Below are 12,553 nucleotides of genomic sequence, written 5' to 3' on the forward strand. Positions count from 1 at the left end.
TATATTTATATATATATATATAAATATATATATATGTAGTTCAATATATATATATATTTATATATATAAATATGTATATATATATATATATATATATATATATATATATATATGTAGTTCAATATTATTCTATGATTCTGGGCAACAAATTAGAAAAGTTATTACTTAGCACATAATAGCTAATACAGGTAAATATCTACTCCCATCAGCAAAAATGCTAAACTTCATTTATATTATTGCCTCCACTGAAATGAACATTTCCTCCCAAAGCATAAAACAATAAGTAAACAAATAACCTTAAAATTCTGACAATGCATTGATTTCCATAATGATATTTGAATGATCCAAATCTGTATAAACCTATTATTTCTGTTTATTTATGTCAAATAAGAAAATAAATTATCTGCAAAGTATTAGCTACCCCTGAGTATACCTTGTTCATAATTGCCTTAAATTATTTCACTCACTAAAGAGAAATACTATTTTTCCATAACTTCTCTAAAACTAGAGGTTACCATTTTATCAATACTCTGTTTTCAGTGTAAAATTATTTTTAAACATTAACCAAATATCTTTGTACTTTCCATTTCCCATTGTAAATGACTACTTCCTGTTTTACTTATTTTTCCAGTGCTCTGAATTGAGTCTGCCTTTTATAAGGAGATATTTTCTTTCATAAAACAAAATTCATTTTACCTTTTAAAATCAGAAAGGCCACATGCCATATTTATCTTTATTAAACTTCTATTCTCTGGTGTTTTTCAGTTTTGTTTTTTTCTCTACCGGAAATAAGCACTAGCACACTTTGGAGCATTTGGAATAAGCTCTGTCCTCCTCTCATCATGTTAGCCTTTAATTATGAAATGCTGGGTTCCTTGCAATACTTAACAAGCCCTCTCTTTTTCAGGTTCTCCCTATAGAGACAAAATCACCATTGCAATTCTTCAGCTGCAGGAGGAAGGCAAGCTGCACATGATGAAGGAGAAGTGGTGGAGGGGCAATGGCTGTCCCGAGGAGGAGAGCAAAGAGGCCAGCGCCCTGGGGGTGCAGAACATCGGTGGCATCTTCATTGTTCTGGCCGCTGGCTTGGTGCTCTCCGTTTTTGTGGCAGTGGGAGAGTTTTTATACAAATCCAAAAAAAACGCTCAATTGGAAAAGGTAAATGTCACCTTTTTACAATTTAAAACGATGGTTGTTATAATAAAAGAAACTATTTTTTATCTTTCCAACCAAGGGTAGTGCTTAGAAGTGCGACTCTTAATTGTGTTCTGCCATTCATTTATTACAAAGGTCCCCAGAGAGAACGCATGATCACCTTCGTGATTTTTAATTTAAATGTAGTATGTTTAATTGAGACAGCTTTGGGGCAAGTGACTATTTCTCCTCTATTGAAGCCTGAAAAAAAAAAGGACTGCTTGGAGTTCGCTGCAGTTAGATTAGTAGAGGAATATAATTAAGGATGGAGGCAAAAATCAGAAACTATAATGATGAAGGAAAAATACTTCTCTAATAAAGTGTGTTGTAAGATGCAATGCTGATTATACAGTTTCAAGACAGAGAGTAAATGAAATATTTATTTGTAAATTTTTAATTGAAAAAATCTTAATTCGCATGTGGAAATTACAATTAACTTTTTTAAATTAATGAATGTGTGAAAATATTGTGGGACTTTTTTGGAATTGTTATTCTTAATGTGCCCTTTATTTCTTTGCAGTGTCTTTTGAAGAATATATATAAACCTAAAAAATATTGAGATTATTGCACTTTTTCTTGGGATTTTAATACATTTGTTTTTTTAATGTATAAATATCTTTATATTCTAATCTTGAATAGTTTGCAAACATCATTCAGATTATGTATTTCCAGTGCTATAATTTCTTTAGTTCTATAAATACAAGGAACAATGTTTATTTTTTTAAAAATCTCTCTTTTAGATGGTACAAAACAATTTTTGTATGTAAATTTATAGTTCTGGACATGTAATAATGCTTTAACATTTTTTAATTTTCTGCACTTTATTTTAGACTTTTTGTATCTAAACATATCTTCTTTTTAATTAAAAAACAAACAAACATTTTTTTGGCTTAACTAGTTAACCCTGCATCAGAGTGAGATTATATTTGAAAAGTGTATGAACTTTTTAAATAAAGATGAGGAGTAGAAACATATTTAAAAACATCCTACATGAATAAAGGCAAATATATTCTACTAATATTCTTTGAAGCACTTACATCCTTAAAACTATTTTTGAAAAAGAAAACCATTTTCTTACTTTGCTTTGTCTTTAATAATTTATGTTGCAATTACTTATCCTTTTTAAAATAAAAATTTTTGATACAGCATTTTTACATTTCATTTGACTATAGTACTTAACACTTAGAAACAATGTTTTTATAAATGAGTATTTTGATAGGTAACCAGTTCAAATTTTAAAAAAAATTAAAAATAGCACAACTTATTTTTTTCACAACATTCAGGATGGCTATGTGCTGACTTGGCTAAATCAAATATTTGTTGCTCTGGTGTGACTGATAATAAGATCTAAGTACACATTGTATATTACGATCTTTTTTAGTGGTGTAAAAATGAGTTTTGAAATTAAATCCAAAAACTGATCAAAGATGAATAGATTAACTCATCAAATTTGATTTATATTATAATTCATCAATAGATGTGATATTTGATTAGTTAATGCTTAAAGTAAGTCCAAAATAATAAAAGAAATTTTGTTTTTCTAGTTGGAACCTCAAATTAGTCATATATCATGATTTTCTTTCTCATATAGCTCAGTATTAAAATAAAACAAAGGAATTAATCTCTTGATAGTATGTGGTATTCTATTGTCTTGTTTCTTTGTGTCCTATACTTATGATATACCTAGATCATGTCACTATGCACAATTGTTTTATAAACATTCTGCTTAAAAACAGAAAACAGAGGATGTAGAGATTTAATTCTGTAAAATACCTTTTTTCATTATTATCCTACTAGAGGCCCAGTGCACTAAATTCATGCACATGGGGTGTCTGTCCTTCAGCCTGACCTGCACCCTCTCCAATCTGGGAGCCCTCAGGGGATGTCCTATTGATGGCTTCGGCCTGCTCCCCATGGTTCTCTGCTCTCTGTGGGCCCTGCCTGCTCCATACCACAGTGACTGCCAAGCAGGCTGTGCTGGGAGCTGCCTGCAGGCTGTGCTTGCTTGTTCCTAGGTCGCTATGGCAATGGCCAAGCAGGCCATGCTGGTAGCTACCTCCTCCCTGCTGTCAGTCTCCACAGAGGTGATTAGGTTAATTTGCATACTCACTCCTGATTGGCTGGTGAGCGTCATGAAATGATGGTCAATTTGCATATTTCTCTTTTATTAGTGTAGATATAATAAAAGCCTAATATGCTAAGTGTCTGGTTGGCCAGTCGGCTGTTCAACCAATCAAAGCGTAATATACTAATTATATGCTTGCTAAGGCCACTCAATCACTCACCATGATGTGCACCGACCACCAGGAGGCAGGGGCTCCAACCAGTAGGTTAGCTTGCTGCTGGGGTCCGGCCAATCAGGACTGAGCAAGACAGGCTGAACACACCCTGGAGCCCTCCCATGATCCCTCCCTGGCTGGCCAACCTCCCGCATTTCTCCCCGGCCCCAATCATGCACTGGTGGGGTCCCTCCACCTGGCCCAAACCCTCTTGCAATCCAGGACCCCTTGGGGGATGTCAGAGAGCTGGTTTTGGCCCAATCCCACAGGCCAGGCCAAGGGACCCCACTGGTGCATGAATTTGTGCACTGTGCCTCTAGTTAGAAATAATGAATTTGGTTGAATTTTAACATAACAACCAGCTCTCATGAATTTCTATGCACCTGTATGGCCTTATTAAAAATTATTAAAAGGAATGTACTTTTTTTGACTAAACCAGATAAAACATTACATTGAAAAGAAAGAAAACAAAAGAAACAACTGTTTTGATAATACATGAGCATTATGTATCACACTCCCCAATGCTTTCACACATTGTCTCCTCATGGCTTCCATATTGAAAGTCAAACTCCCTAGCTTAGCAGACACTTCAGGATCTGTCTCTGTCCAACATTGTAGTTTTACCTTTTCCTTCCCCGCAGCTGACACTTTCTTCTCTAGCTGCACTAACATACTTTCCATTTTCCAAAGTCATCTAGTTTTTCAAAACCTCTTCCATTTGACTTGAGCAACCCTGTGTATTTTTATACCTAGCTGATTTCAGGTTCTATCATATTCCAAAAACATGTTCTCCCCTTTTGAAAAAGTAGGGAAGGTATTTCTGACATTTCAAACCACATCCATCAACGAGCCTAGATACCTTATCTCTGTGAGGCCTATGCATATCTCCATTCTCCCTTAGCATGTTATTTTATTGCACATCATATTTGTTGGTTTCTGTGTATGAGTGCTTCTCTCCCAACTGGACTCCTAGTTCCTGTAAGAAAATGACCTAATTTTTGGTTTGTACTCCAAGGAAACAAGGAGTGCCTGCCCACATAAGATCTATTTCCATCCATCTATCTATCTATCTATCTATCTATCTATCTATCTATCTATCTATGTATTATCTATCTATAATCTAATTAATTTTTCTTTCTATTGACTTGAATTAATAATGAAGCTGATTCCAGTGACCTATTAAAAAAAAACTACAATAAAGAATAAAAATGAACTGTTTTTATATAATTCAAAAGAATTAGGCTTAGCAAATAAATAATTATGGTTTTATTAGAGTGACCCATATTTAATTGTGATAAATTAGGTTATTGGACTCAATTTTCTTTATTTTTATTGAAAAAAATTTACTCATTTGGGCTAGACAGTTTAACACCTTACTTAAATTATCAGAGTTAGAAAATATTCCTAGATTTTATTATAAGTTATGCTTGATGGTGTATAGAAATTCACAGTTTATTTACACTTATAATTGTGCCTAAAATCTAAGTTCTTAAATTAAAAAATATGGTAAACATTTGTTGAACTATTCCTTTGCTCTAATAATTATTTATTGAGAGCCAAGCATGCAATGGATTATGCTTTGCATATTTAAAGTAAGCAAGGATTCACCATTTAGCTCCAAAGTGTTTTGCTATTTATTTTCTCTTCTCATTCTCCATTTTCTTTCTTTTTTCTTCAGTCTATAATATTCTAGTACTTTTTAAAAGAACAAATAATTTTTTTTTTATCTAAGTAAGTTGGCAGATATAATATACACAGAGTCTAGTTGAATATGAACATTATGGAAGTTGATGACCATAACTTTTTATATTTCCAAGTTGTTTGATAATTTAGAATAGTATATGAATACATCATTTTAAAATGAGAACAGGTTAAAACTGAATACAATGGGATAAGGACACATATGTAATACCTTAATCAATAAGGAAGAAGAAAAAACTGAATACAGAAGATAATGCTGAAAGAGATAGTCCTTAAAATTTTCAAAAACTAAATTGCATTCCTTTCAGATAACCACAAGATGGTGTCTTCCAATTTTTATAGTACTTAAGTGTTTTGATTTTGATGCAGATATTAATGCCACAGTGATACCTTGATTTTTATTTATTCAAACTTTTAAAATAAATACATATTTATTTTGCTAAAGTGTCAATTGACCATTTGGAAAGATACTCAAAAAGTCTTCCTTTGCTGAAGTGTCTGAAAAAATAACCTATGTATCATGTGCATTTTTTATTGATTGTCCTTTTTCCGTACCCTTTTGCTGATTTTAAAAACATTACTAGTTAAGGTTCATTCACTAAGCAATCCAAGAATCTGCTGTACATCTGAAGCAGTTATCAGTCCATTTCAAGTTGCATTTGTTTGAGGTCCTGCCTCTCCCTTCTAACTGAAGAAAGCAGCCTAATATGCAAACTTTATTTTCTCTGGTATTATTTATGATAATATACTGGTTTTGTAAGCATGAATTAGAAGTAATTGTAATAATTTGAATTTTTATAAAAATATTTTATAAATAACCATGGTTTATTAATTTGCTTAAAATTACTATTTCTTAAATATTTGAATGTGTCCTTTTTAAAAAGGTATACATAATTCTGCCTTCTTTTGATTTCCAGCAACAACAGTAATATAACATACATTTTAACTTTTTGTTTTTGTCTGATTTGTATACAGAAATATTTTTCCCATGTAACTGAAAATAGATTTGCCTATACAAATTGTTTCCATTGAACACATTAAACACAAATCTCTGAGTTTCTTGACATGAACTAAAACTTAACAGAAATATTCATTTTCTTATTACTTACATTTAAACAAAGTGTAGTGAGTATATCTGAGAAATAAAAATATACATTATTGCTCAGATATTGAATTTGTAACTTATGTGTCCTGTATTGGACACATATATTTATCATATATTTATTCTAACTTTCCTCTAAAATGATTTATGTGTATATTAAGAACTACTAAATATTTATGTTTTTCAGTATATAGTCCATTTTAGTCAATATAGTTATTTTTTATTATAGAACACTGGTAAAATAAATCCAAGGTATCTCTAAATAATGGTAATTTTCTAGTCACTGAAAGTTCAAAAACATTTTTGAGGGCACATAGAATGTTCTTCAGTCTATAATTGAATAACAAATGTAAAAGGCATAGAAGGACAAATGAATGAAACAATGCAATGTGGAATTTTATGGAGAAATTAGAATGGTTTCGTTTAAACCTGGGATCCTGGGTGAAAGTTTATTCACATGGGAAACATTTTTCAAAGTTGGCTGAATTTGTATTTCATGGAACCAGAAGAATGAAAACAGATTGTTCACTGATGCTTATACATAAATTGCTTTCAGAAAGTTGAAATATTAGTTCTAACAGGAGCAATTTTTTTAAAAAAGTCGTTTATTGAGTAAGATATAGGAATGCAAACACTGCTATAAATCATTGTAAAGAATTATAAAGTGCCAAATAAATTTTCAATAATGTAAAATTTATCTATAGTGCATGTTGCTATTCAGATGTTAAAAGATGTAAATAAACTTTGGATAAATAGTCCATTTTGTATTCTATTATGTTACTGCTTTTCTCTGCAAGCAGATCATCTCTCAATTTCCATTAATGACCCATATGAGGGATAAGTGGATGGCTTTTAAAAATGCTTTTATATGTAAATATAAAATCACACTTTAAAATGAGATGCCAATCTTTGTTTTACTCTATAAACTACTTTCTTGTTGGCAAAAGGATCTTTAAGTCGTTTCTTCAAATGACTATAAATGATGTGTTAAAATTAAAATTGTAGCTTGACAGGTAATAATTTTACTTCCTTATTTTTATAAACCACTTTAGAGGTTTTAGAGTATAATATTTTCTTGGGTATGAAGTGATCATGACAACTGTGTAAATATCCATATTGTTCAGATGAGGATAAGTATTTCAGGGGTGAAGTATATTTCCCAAGGTCAAAGATACCTCATCTAACACTATTTATGCTATATCACATTCACAAAATCAAGAGTGAATACTTAACTATTTCTCTTAATAGTTTTTCTTTCTGAAGCTTCATTGATATAATGTGTAGAGTAGAAGTTTGATTTAGATAAACACATTGTAGGCTTTGGTCATAAGCATAGTTATTTCACTTTCTTATTCTTTAGGATGAATTTTGAAATGAAAAAGACTTGGAATCATTTCTCAACTTTGTGTAACCTTGGATAAAATAACTTCTCTATATGCCTTTTAAAACAAACAAACAAACTACAAATATACCATAAATTAAATGTTTTAATAATTAAGATAAGTAATTTACATAGGTGGTGTTTTTTTTTTTGCATGTGTCTGACAGCTATTGTTATATTTATTATTATTTACAAAACGGATACATTTAACTTGCGGGGCTTTCAGAAAAGAGAGCTCTCCTGCAATTAAGCATTAGTTAAATTGGATGTTATATATATATTATTGAAAAATTGTACCATTATGACTACCAGCAAGAATGTGATGGTTAACATTGCTTTTTCTTAAAATGCATTTCATAGCTGTATTGACTAAAGTGGTATTGAAACTTGACTGAACTTATTTATTGATTTTTCCAGCTTCAGTAGGGGACATGTACAAATGTATAATGATGCCTCATTTTTCTCTGTCTCATTATATTTGCAAAAAGCATATAAAGATATTTGGTAACTTTCTGTAAGAGTCAAGGTTTCTGAGAATATTTTAATCTTTAGTTATGTTTACCATTGTAAAATAATCCAGGCAAAAGCATGGATGCTTTAGCATTTTATTAATTGAGGGGGGAATCACATATTTCTTTTTGCCCCATAATTTTTTCTCAGATTTATTATTTAGCATTCAAAACATTAAAGTTATTAAGAACAGATTCCAGGTAAAAGGCTCAGCTAAAATACAGTTCACTCTTAATGAGGCAGGCTAATATAATGAAGCACTAATAGAGTGGAAGTCAAGGAGACGGCGCTCCTCGTTTAGCTTTGATATCAGTTATGTGCATAACCTTAGATAGATAACTTGACTTCTTGAGTTTTAGTTTCTCTACCTGTAAAGTTCCAGTGATTAAGCAATAGAATCATTAAAGAACCTACATGTAAAGTCTTGTCTGACTGCTGCACAGCTTGTCTAAATAATGTAAGTTTTTCAGAAAGATGGCTGCTATAAAACTGAATATCGAGATCAAAGTTGCTATATATATAATTTTTTGACATGAATGTTTTAACTAGTCATTTTTCATCTCTCATTGCTTCACTATTGCATTTATACAGCCCTAGGTCCATTCGTTATTTTGATGTATAGCATTAGCTATTTGATATTCTTAAAAGACTGCCAATTAAAAAGTATAAGTCGAAAGCAAGGGTCACATTAAATCACATGTATTTTATTCATTTAATATACCAATATTATATAAAATATTGCATATTACATTATATATGGTTTTCATCTCATTTTCATGGTTTATTTATATAATGTGAGATCATTTTATGCAGAATTTTGATATTTCTTTACTACATGTGATGTGGACTTCTTGGGCAAATGGCCTACGGCATCAGAAATTAATTGGAAAAGGGTCTAAAAATGGATTAGATATCTATAATTAGTAACATATAATTTATATATATATATAGATATATAGATATAGATATGTTTTTAAATATATTTTATTGATTTCAGAGCAGAAGGGAGAGAGAGAGAGAGAGAGAGATAGAAACATCGATGATGAGAGAGAATCATTGATCAGCTGCCTCCTGCATGTCTCCCACTGGGGATCCACCTGGCAACCCTGGCACATGCCCTGACCTGGAATTGAACAGTGACCTTCTGGTTCATACATAGGTCAACGCTCAACCACTGAGCCAAGATGACCGGTCATTAACATATAATTTAAACAACAAAGACAAAACCGGTTTGGTTGACATATGCTAGTCTATATTCAAACACCGAGCTGCACAGTCTGAGAGAAGCAGCTTGAAGATGTCTTGAAAGAGCTTTAAGTAGGAACTGTATGCAAAAATGGGTAAAGCTTTTCTAAATGAGATTGAAATACCATGTAGTTAATTTTAAACTATCAAAATATAGGATAGTAAGCTGCAAAATACAGTTCTGTCTTAAAAATATAAATATAGACTTGATAGTAGTTTATAATATTTATGGTTATTTCTAATTTGGGTGATAAATGACTACATATATTCAACATGAAAGTGATGAGTTTAAGTTTAAAAAATCAAACTGGTTGCTTTCCATCAGTGGCTGTTTTTCAAAAAGACATTGCTAAATATAAAGATCTTAACTTAAAAACGTAGTTTAAGTCATTGTTCAATGTGGGGCATATTTACAACTACATTTCTAATATTTCAACAATGATATGCTTCTCTAAGTGCTGTCACATCTATTATCATATAAACATATCTATAAATTACATAGTTATTAAGAATAAATTATTCTATAACACCAGTAATGACATTATTTAGAACAGTTATCTGCAGACTATGTGTTGTCTTATTATACCCAAAATAAAATTAGATAGCTTTCAAAACAAGCAATGCAAATATAGTCAAATTAAAACTTTTAAGGTTTCCAGCCCCTCATTGTTTTAAGAATGAGAGATGTGTAAATACAGGTTGCCTCATTAATTACAGTGAATTTTATAATGACTTTTACTAATTTAAATGCGATTACATGCTAACAGCTCAAAGATGTAAATTTTCATTTTCAGGAATCTTCTATTTGGTTAGTGCCACCCTACCATCCAGACACTGTTTAGTAAATTTTGAAACTTACTAAAAGAGGTTTTTAATAATGGTTAGTATCCTTGTGCCTTTCTTTTTTCTTTTTGTAGTCTGTTATATTAATGTGGAGAAACATTTTTGTTGTTGTTTTCACCCTAAAAATGTTACTTATTTAATGACACAATTTGTGCGTTTCCATCCCTAAGAAGTGATTTGAAAAAGCAAAATAGTTTTCTTTCTCTTTCTCATCCTCCCCACCCCCCTTATGCTTTCTTCCCTTTCTCCTGCTTCCTCTGCTTCTGTTTTTTCTCCTTTTCTCCCTCTTCCTTCTTGTTTACTATAACCCAGGAAACTTCTAAGTGCCCTTGGGTTTTTCAAAACCTATTTCACAGTTTAATAAAAATACATTAAAAAATTCCAATCATTATATGAAGTAGGAAAGACAATTTGTCTCTATCAAATGGCATTAGAACTTTAAAAAATCAGACAGTAATTTTTTTGAACATACAGCACAAGGAAATAAATATATGTCACAATCATCTCTACAATCTCAACTTTAGATTTTTATATAAATCGATATGGAATTTGTATTCTAAAGCTTTAAAAAAAGAAAATAATGTGTGTTTGCCCTACTGCCACAAGTAAACAGGACTTTATGATATTATTTAATTCACTACATTGATCCCAAACTCTTGCTCAAATGTAAAGGTTTTCATATTTTTGTGAAGGATTAGAAATAGTCTATCACGTGACTTTATTAGTAACCTAAGATAAAACTATTTTCACATATAGTTACATTAATTCATAAAAAAGGACTGGCAAAATTTAGCTGATTAACAGAAAAATTCATAAAACTGGTAAAATAACATATAATCAAGTCAATTGATTGGTTGATTAAAATTTTTACTTTCTGATGGCTTTGTAAATAGATAAAGCCTAAAAATGATGATGGTCAAGTTACAGATTTACAATTTTCAGTTTCTAAATTTGTAACTATAAGTTGCTTAGTTAAATTTATAACTATAATTTACTTAAGGTAATTTTAAATGATAAAAGATGAAATTTTCTTTTATCTTTAAATTATAAAAGATAAAAGGTTCTAAATTTGGGGCCAGGCTTTTTACCTACATTTTATATTACTTAACATCATACATTTTATATTACATAAAATTTCTTTTAAATAATTTTTTGTCTTTATTTGTGGTCTGACATTACATATAGGGTGCTAATACATTTTATTTATTAACTTACTAGAAAAAAATGTGTAATTCCAAGGTTGAATGAGTGTTTACATTTATAAGATTTTTTTTCCTAAGAAAATAAGTTGTTGAGATCACTCTCTTTGTATGGACAAAAATTAATTAATATATCTACTCTATATACTTTTGAAACTAATGTAATCAAACTGCCTAAAAACCAAGTTTGCCAAGAAGAGGGTGTTATAAATCATGTAACATTTGAGACATTTATTACTTTTAAATGAAGGCTTGTTTCAAACAATTCAAAATTATTCACACCCTATAGTATTTTTAAGTGTCATTGGCATCAAGTTCTGACCTTGTTATATTATCTAATCAATTTTTCTGTTAAATGTTTCAACAGAGAACCAAGATTAAGTTACCTCAAGATTATGTATTCCTTCCCCTTTTGGAGTCAGATTTTTCCATTTCTACAATGTTGTCATCATCACCATCTTCATCATCATTGTCATCATGTTCTTAATAAGTACATCTAATAGTAGGTATAAAGCAACAAGAAACACTGTGTCCATATAATGGCTGTCAGGTGCCCTAAATCTTTTAATAGGAATATAATTTATGGATTTCAGAAGTGCATAATCTAACATGATAAAAGAGCATGGCAGTAACTCTATTAGTTAGTGGGGAATTCATGTTTAGCAACATCATCCACTATGAGTACTAATAAATTAATACTTTTACTAATTTAATGTTATTAAACAAATACCAAAATTTTACCTGATTACATAGCTTGTATACATTGCATTTCACTAAGCTTCTAAAAATGTTTTTAAGCAATTTAATTAGAAACACTAGTTAAATAAGAATTAAAGTATTAGGGTCATATGTAGCTATTGTTAATTCAGTCAACCTTTAACATGTGTGTACAATCAGTACCATAAGACTTGATCACTTCTCTTTACCATTCATTGAGAGGGATACAGAGAAGACTTAGAGGCCAGATGGGAAAATATTATAATGAGTTAAAAATAGTAAAGGGACAAAACTAAATTGAGTGAAAATAATGAGCCTGGTGAATTGGAAAATGATTCCCTAATAAGTGAAAATTTGAGTAAGGGATACAATCGGATTGATG

The 12,553-nt window shown here is 30.7% G+C and overlaps 1 protein-coding gene across 2 annotated transcripts in view; it reads left to right on the top strand.

The window, feature by feature from the left end:
• Positions 1–12,553, top strand: part of GRIK2 (glutamate ionotropic receptor kainate type subunit 2) — a 571,111-nt gene that overhangs the window by 556,602 nt on the left and 1,956 nt on the right. The window contains exons 15-16 of one of the 2 annotated variants that reach the window (XM_054722388.1): positions 908–1,158; positions 10,207–10,254. In XM_054722388.1, the coding sequence (XP_054578363.1) occupies positions 908–1,158; positions 10,207–10,254 (299 nt within the window). Of the gene's footprint in view, positions 1–907; positions 1,159–10,206; positions 10,255–12,553 lie in introns of those variants that run through there. The other variant, XM_054722387.1, reaches the window with a different exon arrangement.

This window comes from Eptesicus fuscus, chromosome 10 (genome assembly GCF_027574615.1).
Source record: "Eptesicus fuscus isolate TK198812 chromosome 10, DD_ASM_mEF_20220401, whole genome shotgun sequence".
In the NCBI taxonomy this organism is placed as follows: Eukaryota; Metazoa; Chordata; class Mammalia; order Chiroptera; family Vespertilionidae; genus Eptesicus; species Eptesicus fuscus.